This window comes from Ascaphus truei, chromosome 15 (assembly GCF_040206685.1).
Source record: "Ascaphus truei isolate aAscTru1 chromosome 15, aAscTru1.hap1, whole genome shotgun sequence".
Lineage (NCBI taxonomy): Eukaryota > Metazoa > Chordata > Amphibia > Anura > Ascaphidae > Ascaphus > Ascaphus truei.
The window spans coordinates 42,085,357-42,104,008 of NC_134497.1; the positions used below are offsets into that span (position 1 = coordinate 42,085,357).

Consider the following 18,652-nt stretch of genomic DNA (forward strand, 5'->3'; position numbering starts at 1 on the left):
TACCATGCAACTCTCTAAAATAATGATTAAAGATTGAGTAAAGGTATTATTTTTCAGATATTTGTAATACTGTATCGTTTATCAACATGGTCCACTGATTATAATCATTTAATTATATAATTTGATACAGTACCGTTATGTTTTTGGGAAATTTTGCTTGGTTTATTGATTATCTTATGAAATATTTTTAGGGATATAATTTTTTTTAGTTACTTTTGTGTATGTATATAGTTTTTTTCAAACTGATTTTCATATTGTTGTTTTTTAATATTATCTTTGATATATAGTTGATATATAGTTCACTATCTGGTTAGATGTCTTTATATGACATCATACTATATATATGTAACCCATATATCCCCCCCCAATCGCAGATTCTACTGTGTGGGTGCAGGAACATCTATTGTCACTCGGTGTGGTGCATACCTGTTGGCTCACAGGAGGGCTGAGCTTCTGCCACGGGGAAACCTGGGGCAATTACACTAGGGATAATACTTACAATAACGAATGATGCAGCGCCTCCACCTGCGATGGCTCCCACCAGTGGGGGAGTGGTTCCTCGCAGGACAATCTCAATAAACACATACACAGTGATTATCTAACGAACACTTTACTAACATGGAATACCATACACATGCATAACATAACCTGTGTCCCTCTCTAGAGGAGACACCTACCGCGTCACGCAGGATGCTTCCCCAACACTAAGTGAGCCCACCCAGTGTCCAGAGAACCCCACCCAATGTCCCGCACTCTTGCAGAGAATCAATGGGTGACTGCGCAGTCACAGTTTAATCTAAGGGCCCGGTGGTGCACATATGATTTTATAATACCTGCCGAGCACTCCGATGCTCGGGTCAGCAATACTTCGCAAAGGATCAGTCGGGCGATGCCTCCTTCTGATCCTCCTTGCACGTGGACCGCTAGAGCGGTCCCACTCCAGAACAGTCTCTGTGGACCCCAACGTGGGTCCAACCGCTTCACGGATCAGCACTCTTTACTGTGTCCCTATCTTCCTAAGGGGCACGCGCTACACTATAGGCCGTCCCTATAGTGCAGCAACCTGTGGTGGCTTGGGAAACTCCTATGGGCCTAAGGGGGTCAAGGACCTGTCCCACTCCCCTAACTACCCACGTCCCTACAGCCTCACTAATGCTGACAGCCAACGTGCTGTCAACTAGGTGCCTGCCTGCCAGACCTCACAGCACTGACCGCTGTGACTCTGACAAGGCAGCACTCCAAACTAAGGGCAGCGTCCCAACCTTGGGCCTCCCTCAGCAATTATCCCACTACCTTGGGGGAATTGGAGCCTATCTGGGGTATGGGTACCTATAGGCCCGCAGGAGCTGTACTCGCTCCCCCCGCCCTGCCTTCCCTCACAGATTCCCTGCTCCAACTATAACTCCTGAATGACAGGGTCTCTCTCTCTAGAGTAGTCCCTGACAGCACTCTCTCTCTATCTCAGAGTCCTAAGCTACCTCAGTCCCAGGGGGTGCTGGCCTAGTACAGCGAGTCCAGAACTCCTGTACCCTACCTCCTTCCTTGGGCTGCTCCGGTCTCTCCCTCTCTGTCTCTCTCCCGTTTCTCTCTGACCCCTGTCTGCTGTAAGCCCGCCAAATGTATCTCTTTCTCCTGGGCTCCCTAAGCCCTATTGGCTCCCTGGTGTCACGTGGGGCGCGCAAAGGCTCTTGGGACATGTAGTCCCAGCTCAGAGCCTTCCCTGGTAGGCTAGGGGTTCGCGGGCTTTTCCCTACCTCTCCTGCGCCTGCGCAAGCTTTCCCGGACTCTCTGTACTTCCTCTCGGCTGCCCCTACTCTCGCGCGACCTTGCCCTGTCTCTGGGGCTCTCCCTGCGCCTACGCGTCCCTGCCCATGCGCAACACGGTATTCAATGGCGGCGCCCTGCCTTACCAGCCGCCGGGACCTTAGGGACGCGATCGCGGCCTTAGCAACGGCCCGATCGCGTCCCCGGCAACCGGCCGCAGGCAGGAGAAGCCACGCTGCTCCCTGCTCCAGCCCCCACCCTTGGAAGCAGCCGTCGGGTTGTTCGGCACCCGCGCTCAAGCTGCTCCAGGGGAGGGGGGTCTCCAGGAGCCACGGGAGCTCCAGGCTATATTCTCCCCCTGGTGGAACTCCAACGGCCTCGCTTGGATAACAGATGTAATCAATCGACATTACATAACGAAATTGCAGTACACAGAATACACAACACATGTCGACCTTACACTTCAGGTTACATTGCACTTCACACCCATAACCCGAAGCGTGCTGAGACCATTTGTGGGGTGCCCCTAACAGATCATGTGGGGGTACCTCACTTTTGCGTCCGTGAGCCTCCCCCAGAAAAATTCCTTGGAGAGCACACTCTAGAGTGACAGTTACTGGCTCTTTGCTACTTCCTCCCCCTGGTGGAAGGAGTAGCACAACGTCCTTTAAACAGGCCTTTACCCGGTCATCCGTGGTTTGGATGCGGTAGACCAGGAGGCCAGGACCTTTCCCGCGGTCCACTACCTGGTGGATGGAGCGTTCCTCTTTGGGCTCCAAGGAGAAATTTTTTACTACACAGTCCTTGTCCCTATGGACCGGTGAGGCTTCCACTGGGAAGCGAAAACTGAACAACGTCTCTGTCATCAAAGTCTCGGGAGCGTTGGATCCCAGTCCTGGGACCATTTGAGTTGGAGCGCACGAGCTCATACTCTGCTCAGGAGCTGTGACTCTGGCCCTTTTCACGGCCACCTCTATCGGAGCCTGTGGGGAGCAAGGGGGTTCACTACCACTCTGCTGGCTGGCGATGGGCTTCTCTTTGTCTGGAATGATCAGCGGAAGATACTGGTCCACTCTCACCACTGGACAGCTACCTTCTGATGAGGACACCTCCGCCAGGACGCGATGCAGAGGGGAGCCCTTCGCCCGGGCGACCAGACTTAAGGAGCCCTCGTGCTCCGCGGTCACCTGGAGGCTCACCCCCGACACCCCTGAGGCAGTCAACTCATCCACGTCGTCAATCGGTACTGGTCCCCATTCTAGGACCAACGGTACCATCGGAATAAGCCGGACAGGCCATTGTAGGGCACACGGGCCCACAGCGGGGTCCGCAACATCGGGATACACTTCCTCTAGGGCACACGGGCCCACAGCAGGCTCTGTATCCGCCGAGATAGTGTGTTTATGGGGTTCACTAGAGTGGTCCGCCGGCAGGCGCATCACCACGGGTGATTGGTCACTGGACTCACTAGAGGAAGATGGGGGTATAGACACCTTACCCTGTGATTCCTCTGTATCCTCGCTGGGGTGGTTCGCCGGTAGGCGCATCGCCACCGATGGGACTTCAACCTCGTCCCGCTCAGGAACCGGCCAAGTTTCTACAACTTCATGCTTCTCTATTTCCTCCACTAGCCTTCTGCAGGAAAGGGGGTCACCCCGCATCCAGGAGGACCGCAGCCTGACCACAACAGGATGGTCAGATATTGCTCCTCTCAGGAATTGGTCACAACAGTACACCTCCACATCGGTGGCCTTAATACAATCCCTTTTTTTCATCTCCTGTAAGACTATCGCAATCCGCATGAGGAACTCAGATAGCTCCTCTCCGTCTTTCTGACAAAGACCGTAGTAACGCTTCATTAATTGTCCCTTGTCCTCTTCTGGTTCTGCAGGCTGCGGCAACTCGGGGCGAAGGAATTGGTCCCCGGGTCCATTCACAACCTGGAAAATCACAATCGGAACACGGGCATTTAAAACAAGGCTTCCCTTCCACTTCTATCGATACACCTCCGGTTGGTAAAGCATGGGGGTGCAATTCAACGCCCTTATGGACTGCTGTGGGGTGGGGGGGGGCAAACGGGCTGCTGCTGCTGCTGCTGCTGGGGGGTGGGAGGGCAAACGGGCTGCTGCTGCTGCTGTGGAGTATGGGGGCAAATGGACTGCTGTGGGGTGGGGGGGGGGCAAATGGACTGCTGTGGGGTGGGGGGGCAAACGGGCTGCTGCTGGGGGGTGGGGGGGAAAACGGACTGCTGCTGCTGTGGGGTAGGTGGTGGGGGGGGGGGCAAATGGACTGCTGTGGGGTGGGGGGGAAAACAGGCTGTTGCTGTGGGGTGGGCAAATGGGCTGCTGCTGCTGTGGGGTGGGGGGACAAATGGACTGCTGTGGGGTGGGGGGGCAAACGGGCTGCTGCTGCTCTGCGGTGGCAAACGGACTGCTGTGGGGTGGGGGGACAAACCGGCTGCTGCTGCTGCTGCTGCTGCTGCTGGGGGTGAGGGGGACAAATGGGCTGCTGTAGGGTGGGGGGCAAACGGACCCATCGGGGGAACAAGAGGGGGGTGGGTTGTTTGTACTGTTTATTTTTTATACAGTTTTGCATTGCACTTTAAAATAAAATTTATATTCTGTTTAAGAACATTGTACTGTTTTGTTGTTCAATGTATATGTTCTTTTTATATAGAAACTTCAGGGACATAGGATGTGGCCACATGGCTGACACTGACAACAACACACACAAACAAGCAGAGTGACTGAATTGCACTCAATCTTCAGTACGCCACACACACTCACACACACATAAAAAACAGGACACAATATGTTTGTGATAAAGATGAGCATAGCTGCTTCTTGGTCTTTCTTGACAATGGCATTTTATATATATATATATATATATATATATATATATATATATATATATATATATATATATATATATATACACAATGAATATTAATGCCACAACTAGGCTAGCTGCCTGGCTCTTTGCCTCTTTGCCTCACTTTCTTTGTGCCTCGCTGGTTCCTCGTGGTCACTGCACAATGACATCTGTCAGGAATGCCTCCCGCCCCGCCTCCGCCCACAAGCCCCGCCTACTAGAGCACACGCTCTGTCTGATGAGCAAGAACATGAAAAGCAGCTGCTTAGAGGTGAGCATCAGCGCTGGAGAGCACTGTCACTCTCCACTATAAACACAGCCTAACAGTAATACTGCAGACAGCCTATTTACCGCAAAATGCAACTTGTCATATCGTTCAAAATTAAAACTAGTAACATTCTTGTTTTTTTCAGATTGAATCTTGCAAAGCTACGAATCAACAGAAAAGATACCAAAGATTTGGTAAGTGTGTTATATACAGGCATACCCCGCTTTAAGTACACTCACATTAAGTGCACTTGCGAGTACATATCGCCCAATAGGCAAACGGCAGCTCACGCATGCGCCTGTCATAACGTCCTGAACAGCAATACCGGCTCCCTACCTGTACTGAAGCTGTGCGCACGCGGGGAGACTATAGAGCCTGTTACAAATGCGTTATTTGCATCAGTTATGCATGTATATGACAATTGCAGTACAGTACATGCATCGATAAGTGGGAAAAGGTAGTGCTTCACTTTAAGTACATTTTCGCTATACATACATGCTGCGGTCCCATTGCGTACGTTAATGCGGGGTATGCCTGTACAGAAATCTTTAGTATAAGCAATGATTTATCAATGGTAATGGATATTAAAGGGTTCCTATAATGAGATCCATAGAACTATAGAAATTCTGTATAAGCAAAACCTTCATTAAGGACCCGTGGTGTCAGGGTTCCCAATAGATATATCCACTTGGCTTCAGATTTCAAGAAAGCATTAGCTAAATCCCCTTTCCTTATTCCAAGGGATATTTGATCAAGTCACTGGAAAGTTAGGCATGATGAGTTACCTCTATGTACTGATTGTATGTGTCTAGCAATGGGGGTATCATGATGGTTCTTGATGGTACTGACATGTTCGAGGAACTTCCTTCTGAACTGTCTAGATGGTTATCCAACATATTTAAACCCACATTTACATGTTGCTAGATAGATTATTCCTGCTGACTTCCAGTTTGTAAACTTCCTAATTTGGAAAGATTTAGAATTGTCCCAATTCTAATTTTTTTAGAGGAATTGATATAAGTGCATGCCTTGCAGGTGCCTGAAACACTTGCGCTACCCATGAGCGAGATAGGACCCCGGTACTGAGGTGGGGAAGAATAGAACCATGCACCCACAGCAGCGGAAGTGTGCCTGGCAGGTGGAATGTCAATGTAGCTGGGTCTGGGTTGGAGAGAGCTGGTTAGTCCAAATACTTGCCAAGGTCTTGGGATGGAGAGGTCAGAATAGTAAAAGTCTGTTAAGCCATGGTCTGGGGTTGGAGATGTCAGAATTGTAGAAGTCCATATAGCCATGGTCTGGGTTGGACAGGTACACATAGTCGAGGGTAAGCCAGGGTCGAAGTCCAGAGGGGGTTCCGTAGTCGAGCTGGGTCGGAACACGTAGAATCCAAAAACTGCAAGAGAGACTGAGACAGGAGCAACGCACAACAGACGCAGGAGCACAAGGCTACAACTAGTTATGCTCAGCAAAGATTAGAAGTGAGAGCAGGGTATATAACAGGAACAGGAACCAATAGTCAAGAAGGCGGAGCTGAGGCACGGAGTCTAGGATAGGCTGAAGGAGACAAGTGGGCATGATGAGATCTTGCCACCCAGCTGAGGAGTGGTGCATGGCATTACGTGAGCGCGCTGCACGCGTTAGAAGTGTGGTGCATCCGAGGGGGCGGAGCTAAGCTCCGTGGCCACATTAGAAGAACTGCGAGTGTGGGCGTGCTCTGTAAACAGAGCGGAGGGGGGGGGAGGGTGCGCACGCCCTGGTGCCAGAGCGGAGGTCCGTGCTGAGACAGGTAAGGAGGGAACACATCGCAAAGGACATGTTCCCCGATTCCTTACAGTAACCCCCCCCCCTTGAGGATCAAACTCAGGACGATTCCCATAAGGCTTGTGCAGGAACCTGGCGAGGAACTACCTCAACAAGCCGGGAGCGTGAATTTGATGAAGAGGTATCCATGAGCGTTCCTCCGGTCCAAAGTCTTTCCAGTGTACGAGAAATTGGACAACTCCTCCGGAGTATCTGGAATCGATTATGGATTGAATTTCGAATTCTTCTTGATCCAGTACGATGACAGGTGGAGGCTTCGGTGAGAAGTCAGGAAACTGAGAACTTTGAAAAACAGGTTTTAATAATGAGACGTGGAAGACTGCCGCTATTCTCATAGAATGAGGTAGTTGCAGGCGGTAAACCACGGGATTGACCTGTTCGAGAATGGTAAATGGACCCAGGAATCTTGGAGCCAGTTTCAGTGTAGGTGTCTTAAATCTTATGTTCTTGGATGAACGCCACACTTTGTCTCCTGGCCTAAACTTGGGTGCCTTACGGTGATGGCGATCCGTCTGTGTCTTTGTCTGAGTACTGCTTCCTGTAGAGTTTTTGGGATCTTTTTCCAAGAGTTTTGGGGTGAGTTTACTCTGGAATCTGCTGCTGGGACTCCAGAAAGATTGGAAGAAATAGGGAGACGAGCAGAATGGAACCCGGAAATTGTAAAAAAAAAAAAAAAAAGAGGCGATTCTTGGATGGACTCATTTTTGAGAGAGTTATGGGCGAATTCGGCCCATGGGAGCAGCTCCACCCATTTATCCTGTGCGTCAGATATAAAGCATCGCAGATATTGCTCTTATGACTGGTTTGTTCTTTTGGTTTGTCTGTTGGTTTGGGGATGATACCCAGAGGGAAAAAGAAGAGTGATATCTAAACTTTGAGGGAAGGCACGCCAAAATTTCGAGACGAACTGTGACCCCTGGACGGACACAATAGAGAGTGGAACTCCGTGAATACTAAATATTTCTTTGATATAAATGTCTGCTAAGGTGCAAAATTAGGAAGACCCTTGAGGGGAATGAAATGGACCTGTTTGGAAAACCTATCAACAGTAACGAGAATAATATTCATCCCACTAGAGACAGGAAGCTCGACAATAAAGTCCATTGAGAGGTGGGTCCACGGTTGTTCCAGTACGGGTGAGGGGTGAAGCAGACCAGACGGCTTATTGCGGGCAGACTTATTTCGAGCACAGATGGAACATGAGTTGATGAATTCTTTAATATCCTTAAACATATTAGGCCACCAAAAGGTGCATCTGATCAGACCGGAAGTTCTTTTTGTACCAGGGTGAACTGCAGACTTAGAGGAGTGACCCTACTCAAGGATTTTCTGCTGAAATTGAGGTGCAGCATACAAATAGCCCTCCGGCACCTCCATAACCTCGGGAATGAGCGTCTGAGTCTCCAGGATCTTGTGTAGTACATCGAAAGAGTTAGCCGAGATGACATATTTGGCAGGTAAGATGGTCTCAGGAATGTCTTCAGACTTGTCTTCACTGAAGAATTGACGGGATAAGGCGTCGGCCTTTTGATTCTTGGTACCAGGAATGTAGGAGAGGATATAGTTGAATCTGGAAAAAAATAATGCCCAGCGAGCCTGGCGGGAACCAAGGCGACGGACACCCTTGATTTATAAGAGATATTTATGGTCTGTGAAGATCAAAATCAGATTTTCAGTGCCCTCCAGGAGGTGTCTCCACTCTTGCAGAGCAAGCTTGATGGACAAGAGTTCTTTGTTGCCCACATCGTAGTTCTGCTCCGCGGGAATTTTTTTTGAGAAAAACCCACAGGGGTGTAGCTTATACTGGGGAGACGGTCTCTGTGAGAGTACGGCTCCTGCTCCAACATCCGAGGCATCTACTTCCAAAGTGAAAGGAAGTTTATGGTCTGGATGACGTCAAATGGGAGCAGAGACGAATGCTTTTTAAAGAGTTTCAAAGGCCTGGCATGCTTCAGGAGACCAGGAAGAAATGTCCACATCTTTCTTCATCAGGGCGGTGATGGGAGCCACAGTAGCTGAAAAATTACGGATACATTTATGATAATAATTGGCGAAGCCAAGGAACCGCTGAATCACCTTGAGAGAAGTGGGTTGGGGCCAATCTACCACTGCTTTGAGTTTATCCGGATCCATGGAGAAGCCCTTGTCAGATAAAATGTAGTCCAAGAAAGAAGTGGAGTTTGGTGGAAAATACATTTCTCCATCTTGGCATAGAGATGATTCTCGTGTAGACGGGAGAGAACTAGTTTGGTGTGCTGGATATGTACAGATAGAGATTTAGAAAAAATAAGAATATCATCGAGGTAGACAATTACAAAAATGTTGAGGACATCCCGAAAAATATAATTCACGAATTCTTGAAAGACAGCTGGGGCATTACAGAGCCCAAAAGGCATGACCAAATATTCGTAATGGCCGTCTCGCGTATTGAAGGCCGTCTTCCATTCGTCCCCTTGTCGTATGCGTATGACATTGTAGGCCCCACGGAGATCGAAGAACCTTGTAGATGATCAAACAATTGTGAAATGAGCAGCAAGGGATAACGATTCTTCAAGGTTATTTTGTTCAGACCCCTATAGTCTATGCATAGGCGGAGTGAACCATTTTTCTTCTTAACAAAAAAGAACCCAACCCGAGCTGGAGAGGATGAAGCCCTAACGAACCCTCTCTTTTAGTTCTCCTGAATATGCTCGGACATATCCTTAGTTTCGGGAAGAGACAAAGGATAAGATCTACCTTTAGGAAGGATGGCACTGGGTAGAAGATCGATGGGACAATCATAAGGACGGTGAGGGGGAAGGATCTCGGAACAGACTTTATAAAAGACATCTATGAAATCTGCATATACTTCAAGAAGCGTAGGTTTGGCAGGAGTCCTGGTCTCTACACTACCGATAAATTGTACAGGAGTAACTTCAGAGGCAACACCCCATTGTATAGGTTTCTTGTCTGTCCAGTCTATAAGCGGGTTGTGTTGTTGGAGCTAAGGGAGGCCCAGAATTACCTGTACAGAGGGTGAGTGGATAACATCCAGTGAAATCTCTTTCTTGTGACCGTCTACAGTGGAGAGAGTAAGAGTAGGAGTTTCTAATGAATTGAAGGCTGGCTGGAGAGGATGTCCATCGATAGCTTCTAGACCCACCGGTACCGACTTCTTGACCAGAGGAATCTTATCTTTGATAGTGAAATCTTGGTCCACAAAATTTCTCCCAGACCGATGAAGGCAGAGGCAGGAGTTAGAAAGCCAGGACCCTCAAGGAAGATAGACTGCATGACCCTGGTAGGTAGACCTCTCTTAATAGGAGGGGAAGAAGAAATGGTACAAAATGAGACCCCCTCATACCTCATTGGGTGTTGGCATTTCCCAGCTTTGTGGGAAAGTGAAGCACCAGGTGACCCGACTGTGGCGATAGGGGGTTAATCAGGCCACTAATAAAGGCATTATACCCGGCTGATTAACCCTAAATCACATTGGGACTGAAAGGGTTAACTGTATGTGCACCACACTGATATGTTTTTCCCTACACCCTCTTTATTGTCCCATTTTGCAGCTCAATCCCTAGCTGCAATAATAGGAGTATATGTGAACTGTGCCAATTGGTTTTTCGACACAAGAGGGAGCCACGAGTGCTAAACCAAGCGCTGATTGAAGAAGCGTGGCTATGTATGGGTGGCTGCTTTGAAACATAGATATCACTTTCTAAGCCCTCAACCTCGTAACCGCAAGGTTAATTGATCAAGGGGTTTGCGGTCTAGCTGAAGTGGTTTCCTGTAAAATGTATCAGTTACCTTGTTAGCTTCTTAACATGAAAGGGGGAAAGAAAATTGACATGAGAAGTGGGTTAAACCGCAAACCACATCATAGCCCATTCAATTAAGTAAGCTAACTCGCGTTAGGAGTGAGCTAGCACTATAATTTTTGGAGTGCAGCTAGGAATAAAGAAACCATTCACACACATATAAAGTTTATAGTAGTAGCACAAGCAGAACATACTTTATTAATAAACTGTATTATTCTGTTGGTTTTAAATGCAAAGACAGGAGGTTTTTTCTGTCAGCCCGGGAATAAATCCTTTGACATGAAAGTATGTTAAGGATGAATGAACTGAGGGATTTTCTGCAAACTACTGGCAAGTCGGGGAAAGGTGGGAGAAATGTTCCCACGGGCGGAATTGGTTATACATGTACAGTATAGGACCCTCAACCCTAAAAAAAATGCCTGCTGACCAGGCCCTAGCAATTCACCTGATTTAACAACGATTGAACGGAGTTCCAGCATCAGCGGTTCCGGAGTGTGAGGGGTTAATAATATCATAACCAAGGGTCATCCCCTTCTTCTTCCTAGCCAGGAATTGCTACACGGATCCTTTTGCGCACCCACTGGCATGCGTTCAAGGGTGCCCAGAGACTTTGTTTCGTTCCAAGGACAATTGATTTAGTTCCCCCATCCCAGTAAGTGTTTTATTAAGTGTATATTGTAAAGATTTGTGTGTTTGTCTGAAAATAAATAAATTACAATTTATTTTACTCAACTTGTGTGCTCAGTGCAGAATCCTGCTATTAATTTGTGCATAAGTCTTGCTCTCCCATGACACTGACAGTCCGCAGTAGAGACATAATCCTCCAGTCCTCCGACCGTTGTTTCTCTGAAGAGGAGAGCTGGTGACTTCCTAACTGCATAGGTTCTGGAGCCTCAAGAGCTGGGGGAATGGAAGGAGACAGATTGGAGATAGGGGCAACTGGCCTGAAAGAACGTGAGTGATGGCGTTCAAGCCTCCTTTCCTGAAGGCGTTGATCCACCCTGATACATACGGCAATAAGATCCTCAAGCACCGTGGATCTTTCCTGAGCGGCCAATTCATTCTTCAATGTCTCAGAGAGACCATACCAGAAGGCTGCTGATAAAGCCTCATCATTTCAGCCTGTTTCCGCAGCAATGGTCCTTAATTCAAGAGCATATTTTGCAACCGATCTGTGACCCTGTGAAATGTGAAACAATGAAGAAGCAGCAGTAATCTTACGGCCAGGGATGTCGAAGACCTGCTGAAATTCTTTCTTGAAACGTGGGAAGTCTTGGATAAGCTCAGGTCTCTGCTCCCAGATGGGTGATGCCCACGCCAAGGCACCTCAGGTTAATAGAACGATAATATACTCCACCTTAGATCTATCAGAAGAGAAGCGTAAAGGGGTTAACTCGAACTGTATTCCACATTGGTTGAGAAAACCTCGGCCTCCATGGGGATCTCCCACATAGTGATTGGGAGTGGGGACATGTGGCTCGAGAGAGAGAGAGAGGCTTCGGGGGAAGTAACAGACAAGGTATCAGGCCTAACAATTCTGGATTGAGATTGGTTTAGAGAAACCGTTGCCAGGCTTTGAGTCAGGGAAGCAATCTGATTATCCAAGTATTGGAAATGCTCAGAGATAGAAGACATTCATGGTCATAACATCATAACATGGTCTCATTTGAAATAAATTATCAAAAAACAGATTACTTGGGTTCAACAAAGACTTTAAACTTTAGAAAGGCAGATTTTAATAAACTGAGGTCTAATCTAGTAGTAATACAATGGGATGATGTTTTTGCAGGGAAAAATGTAGAAGATAAATGGGCAGTCTTTAAAAGATTGTTAGAAAAGCACACGTATCAGTGTATACCCTGGGGTAATAAGTATAAAAGAAATAAGTCAAAATCAATGTGGCTAAATAAACAGGTAGGGGAGGAAATGGACAACAAGAGGAAGGTGTTTAGATTCTTTAAGTCAGAAGGGACAGAAACATTGTATCAGAATTATAAGGAATGTAACAAAAATTGCAAAAGGGCAATCAAATTAGCAAAAATGGATAATGAAAAAAGGATTGCAATAGAAAGTAAGGTCAACCCTAAAACGTTCTTTAAGTACCTTAATAACAAAAAAATGAGAAAAGAAAATATACGGTAGGACCCTTTCAGTGTGAGATGGGCAGGCAGATTATTGGAGATAAGGAAAAAGCTGAGGTATTAAACAAATTCTTTGCCTCTGTGTTTACCAGGGAAGAATCAAGTTCAATAGTAGTGCCGTAGGAGGAAGCCACAACCTCCATATTAATGAACAATTTGTTAACTGAGGAAGAAGTTCATAAGCGACTTGAAAAAATTAAAGTAAATAAGGCACCTGGCCCCGATGGCATACATCAAAGAGTTCTCAAGGAGTTAAGCTCAGTAATAGCAAAACCCTTATATTTAATATTCAAGGACTCCATTTCCACAGGCTCAGTACCACAAGATTGGCGTAAAGCAGATGTGGTGCCTATATTTAAAAAGGGAGCTAGATCACAACCGGGAAATTACAGACCTGTAAGCCTGACTTCAATAGTAGGGAAACTACTTGAAGGTTTAATACGGGATAATATTCAGGAATACCTAATGGAAAACAAAATTATTAGTAATAGTCAGCATGGATTTATGAAGGATAGATCTTGCCAAACTAACCTTATTTGTTTCTTTGAGGAGGTAAGTAGGAATTTAGACCAGGGTAATGCACTTGATGTGGTCTACTTAGATTTTGCAAAGGCTTTTGATACGGTTTCACACGAGGTTGGTGTACAAAATAAAGAAAGTTGGACTCAGTAATAATATATGCACCTGGTTAAAGGACAGACAACAAAGGGTTGTCATACATGGAACTTTTACAGGTTGGGCTAAAGTCGTGAGTGGAGTACCTCAGGGATCGGTACTGGGACCCGTGCTTTTTAACTTGTTTATTAATGACCTTGAGGTTGGGATCGAGAGCAAAGTCTCCATCTTTGCTGATGATACTAAATTGTGTAAGGTAATAGAATCAGAGCAGGATGTAATTTCTCTTCAGAAGGACTTGGAGAGACTGGAAACGTGGGCAGGTAAATGGCAGATGAGGTTTAATACAGATAAATGTAAGGTTATGCATTTGGGATACAACAATAAAAAGGCGACTTACAAATTAAATGGAGATATATTGGGGGAATCCTTGATGGAGAAAGATTTAGGAGTGCTTGTAGACAGCAGGCTTAGCAATAGTGCCCAATGTCATGTAGTAGCTGCAAAGGCAAACAAGATCTTATCTTGCATCAAACGGGCAATGGATGGAAGGGAAGTAAATATAATTATGCCCCTTTACAAACCATTAGTAAGACCACACCTTGAATATGGAGTACAATTTTGGGCATCAATCCTAAGAAAATACATTATGGAACTAGAGAGAGTGCAGAGAAGAGCCACAAAATTAATAAAGGGAATAGACATTCTAACTTATGAGGAGAGGCTAGCTAAATTAGATTTTATTACATTAAAAAAGAGGCGTCTAAGAGGGGATATGATAACTATATACAAATATATTCAGGGACAATACAAGGAGCTTTCAAAAGAACTATTCATCCCACGGGTAGAACAAATGTCTCGGGGCCATCCCTTAAGGTTTGAGGAAAGGACATTTCACCAGCAACAAAGGACAGGGTTCTTTACCATAAGGGCAGTTAACATGTGGAATTCATTACCCATGGAGACTGTGATGGCAGATACAATAGATTTGTTAAAAAAAAAAGGTTGGACATCTTTTTAGATTGGAGAGGTATACAGGGATATACCAAATAAGTATACATGGGAAGGATGTTAATCCAGGGATTAATCCAATTGCCAATTCTTGGAGTCAGGAAGGAATTAATTTTTCCCCTTAATGGGGTTTATTTGTTTGCCTTCCTCTGGATCAATAATTAAGTATAGATATAGGATAAAGTATCTGTTGTCTAAATTTAGCATAGGTTGAACTTGATGGACGTACGTCTTTTTTCAACCTCATCTACTATGTAACTATGTAACATTGTTTGGTCCACCTCAGGGGGGTCCATGTTTGTTGGGCTGAGCATACTGTAATGCTTGCAATACCCACGAGCAATACAGGACCCCGGTACTGAGGTGGGGAAGTATAAAACCACGCACCCACAGCAGCGGAAGCGTGCCTGGCAGGCGGACTGTCAACGTAGCCGGGTCTGGGTTGGAGAGAGCGGGTTAGTAAAGATACTTGCCAAGGTCTTGGTATGGAGAGGTCAGAATAGTAAAAGTCCATTAAGCTGTGGTCTGGGGTTAGAGATGTCAGAATTGTAGAAGTCTGTATAGCCGTGGTCTGTTTTGGAGAGGTACACAGAGTCGAGGGTAACCTGGGTCGAAGTTCAGAGGGGGTTCCGTAGTCAAGCCGGGTCGGTACACATAGAATCCAAAAACTGCGAGACTGAGACAGGAGCAAGGCACAACAGACGCAAGAGCACAAGGCTACAGCTAGTTATCTTCAGCAAAGACTAGAAGTGAGAGCAGGGTATATAACAGGAACCAATAGCCAAGAAGGCGGAGCGGAAGCGCGGCATCTGCGGAGGCTAGGATAGGCTGCAGGAGACAAGTGGGCATTAGGAAATCTTGCCACGCAGCTGGGGAGCGGTGCACAGCGTCACATGAGCGCGCCGCTCGCAAGAAGCACGGCGCATCTGAGGGGGCGGAGCTAGGCTCCGTGGCCACATTAGAAGAGCTGTGCGTGCTCTGTAAACAAGAGCGGGGGTGCGCGCATGCGCTGGTGCAAGAACGGAGGTCCGTGCGGAGACAGGTAAGGAGGGAACACGTCGCAAAGGACCTGTTCCCCAATTCCTTACAGTGCCACAGCGAAACGTTCCCACAGTTTTAGATTTTAGCTATGTTTCTATTTATTGGCCCCAAAAATGGCTATGTACCAAAGTATCAGCCAAATTTTGAGGGGAACTATAGGTTATTAACGGTGTAGGTTGGAGTACTTTCTTTAAGTCTTGATACTCTAATAGGATATGCCAATGTGTCGAAAGTGAAGCGCTATGTACATTAATGGCGCTATGTAAATAAAGACATACATACAAGTGCCTTTTTAATTTCACGCCACTGTTTATTATATGTCCCGATTATCCAAAATCGGATTTATCTCGGTCCTCTGGCTAGTTCTTCCATAAAGCAAGATATTACGTGCTGTTTTCTTAGCTCTTTTGTATGCTTTATCTACACAACTTCTAGTGTACCCTCTATTTAAAAACCTACGATGCATAATTGATGATTGTTCCTCAAAATTTGCTGGACACATTGGCATATCCTATTAGAGGATCAAGAAAGTACTCCAACCTACACCTTCAATAAGGTCTAGGTCACCCTAGACATACAGTACGTAAACGCGGCTGCTTTAATGTCTCTCACTGGGGACGTTAGTCTTTGTCCTCCACCTCAGTATTCACAGGACATTCGGTCGCGGCTGTTTCGCCACGACTCACACAACCGCTGGCCACTTTGCCACTAAGGTAAGTGCCTAAACCCCCTAAAGTAAGTCCCCTAAATCCTAAGCCCCCTCTTACCCTAAAACCCCACACCTTAAGCCCTTAACCTAAAAAAACCCTACCTCAAGTCCTTACACTAAACCCCCAAAATTAACCCTCTACCCAAAACAGGAAAAAAACATACATTAGAAGCGGCTGGTGGCGGAGAGTCCGTCGGTGGCCTAATGCCGGTGGCAATTTGGTCACGGCGAAACTATTCCAATTCACAGCTAAGTGAGACTACAGACCGCTTCAGCATAATGGGGAATGCATATTTTATTAGAACCAACAGCATGGAAATATAAAACATTATTAAGAACAACATTTTTCTTGACAAAAAACTGCAATAAGAATGATACAAATAACCAGCATTAAAAAAGTTATAACTTTATCCTTTAAAAATGCTCGTTTTATGCACCATAAACTTAAGTCACTTTTCATTGTGATTTAGTGTAACACAGATACATGTGTGCATTTTTATGTGAGCGTCTTAGTCGCTGGTTATCCCTAAACATGCCTGGCTTTAGAGAAAGGTCTCTCCCCTGTGTGTTTCCTCTTGTGTTTGTTCAGGTGGGAAAACTGACTAAATCCCTTCCCACATTCCTCACATACATGCGGTCTCTCCCCTGTGTGTGTCCTCTTGTGTGTATTCAGGTTGGATAACCGACTAAATCGCTTCCCACATTCCCCACATACATGCGGTCTCTCTCCTGTGTGTGTCCTCTTGTGTGTGTTCAGGCTGGATAACTGACTAAATCCCTTCCCACATTTCCCACATTCATGCGGTCTCTCCCCTGTGTGTGTCCTCTTGTGTGTATTCAGGTTGGATAAGTCACTAAATCCCTTCCCACATTCCCTACATACATGCGGCCTTTCCCCTGTGTGTGTCCTCTTGTGTGCCTTAAGGCTGGATAAGCCTCTAAATCCCTTCCCACATTCCCCACATACATGCGGTCTTTCCCCTGTGTGTGTCCTCTTGTGTGTGTACAGGTGGGATAAGTCACTAAAACCCTTCCCACATTCCCCACATACATATGGTCTCTCCCCTGTGTGTGTCCTCTTGTGTGTGATCAGGCTAGATGACACACTAAATCCCTTACCACATTCCCCACATACATGCGATCTCTCCCCTGTGTGTATTCTCGTGTGTGTGTTCAGGTGTGATAATCGACTAAATCCCTTCCCACATTCCCCACATACGTGCGGTCTCTCTCCTGTGTGTGTCCTTTTGTGTGTGTCCAGGTGGGATAACTGACTAAATCCCTTACCACATTCCCCACATACATGCCATCTCTCCCCTGTGTGTGTCCTCTTGTGAGTGTTCAGGCTGGATAAGCCTCTAAATCCCTTCCCACATTCCCCACATACATGCGGTCTCTCCCCTGTGTGTGTCCTCTTGTGTGTGTTCAGGTGGGATAACTGACTAAATCCTTTCCCACATTCCCTACATTCATGCGGTCTCTCCCCTGTGTGTGTCCTCTTGTGTGTGTTCAGGTTGGATAAGTCACTAAATCCCTTCCCACATTCCCCACATACATGTGGTCTCTCCCCTGTGTGTGTCCTCTTGTGTGTGTTCAGGTGGGATAAGTCACTAAATCCCTTCCCACATTCCCCACATACATGTGGTCTCTCCCCTGTGTGTGTCCTCGTGTGTGTATCCAGGCTGGATGAAACACTAAATCCCTTCCCACAATCCCCACATACATACGGTCTCTCCCCTGTGTGTGTCCTTTTGTGTGTGTTCAGGTTGGATAACCGACTAAATCCCTTCCCACATTCCCCACATACATGCGGTCTCTCCCCTGTGTGTGTCCTCGTGTGTGTGTCCAGGCTGGATAACCAGCTAAATCCCTTCCCACATTCCCCACATACATGCGGTCTCTCCCCTGTGTGTGTCCTCTTGTGTGTGTTCAGGTGGGATAACTGACTAAATCCCCTCCCACATTCCCCACATACATGCGGTCTCTCCCCTGTGTGTGTCCTCTTGTGTTTGTTCAGGCTGGATAAGTTACTAAATCCTTTCCCACATTCCTGACATATATGTGGTCTCTCCCCAGTCTGTGTCCTCTTCTGTAGGTTCTGGTCTGATAACCAAGTCAGACTCTTCCCATTTTCTCCAAGATCTTTTCCTGTGGCAGCTGCTAATATATATCTTTTGGAATGAGAAGCAGTTACAATGTTTATTAATTGCCTTGACTGGTTGAAAGATACATTTTCTGTAATATTTATTGGAATGTTCCAAGATTGTTCTGTCCTCATCTTTTCCATTTTATCATTTGGGTGTTTGAACTTCCGATGTTTGAGGCGATAATCCTGACTGCTAAAAGCAACCTTGCAGTGTCGGCATGGGTGGATTATTGATGCTTGTCTTTGTACTAGACGAGACAAAAAAAGTCACTGTTACACAAACTGTCTAACAACAGGTCATGAAGGAGAGGTAAGTTGGCATATCACAAAAAGTTCAGGATGAAACTAAACTGTAGAAGTACATTGTAAAAATGAAGGGTTTAGCAAGCATGTGCAGCATTAACGCAGGGAGAGAAGATGTAGTGGATCATAATATTTAACAATTTAAAAGGAAATCTCACTAGC

General features: G+C 46.4%; 1 protein-coding gene across 2 annotated transcripts in view; it reads right to left on the reverse strand.

Annotated features, from left to right (window-relative positions):
- Window positions 1–16,182: 16,182 nt before the first annotated feature.
- The window catches only part of LOC142466868 (uncharacterized), a 31,995-nt gene continuing 29,525 nt past the window's right edge, over window positions 16,183–18,652 (reverse strand). The window contains exon 2 of one of the 2 annotated variants that reach the window (XM_075572407.1): window positions 16,183–18,435. In XM_075572407.1, the coding sequence (XP_075428522.1) occupies window positions 16,568–18,435 (1,868 nt within the window). In that variant the 3' untranslated portion in view covers window positions 16,183–16,567. The remainder of the gene's footprint in view (window positions 18,436–18,652) is intronic. The other variant, XM_075572408.1, reaches the window with a different exon arrangement.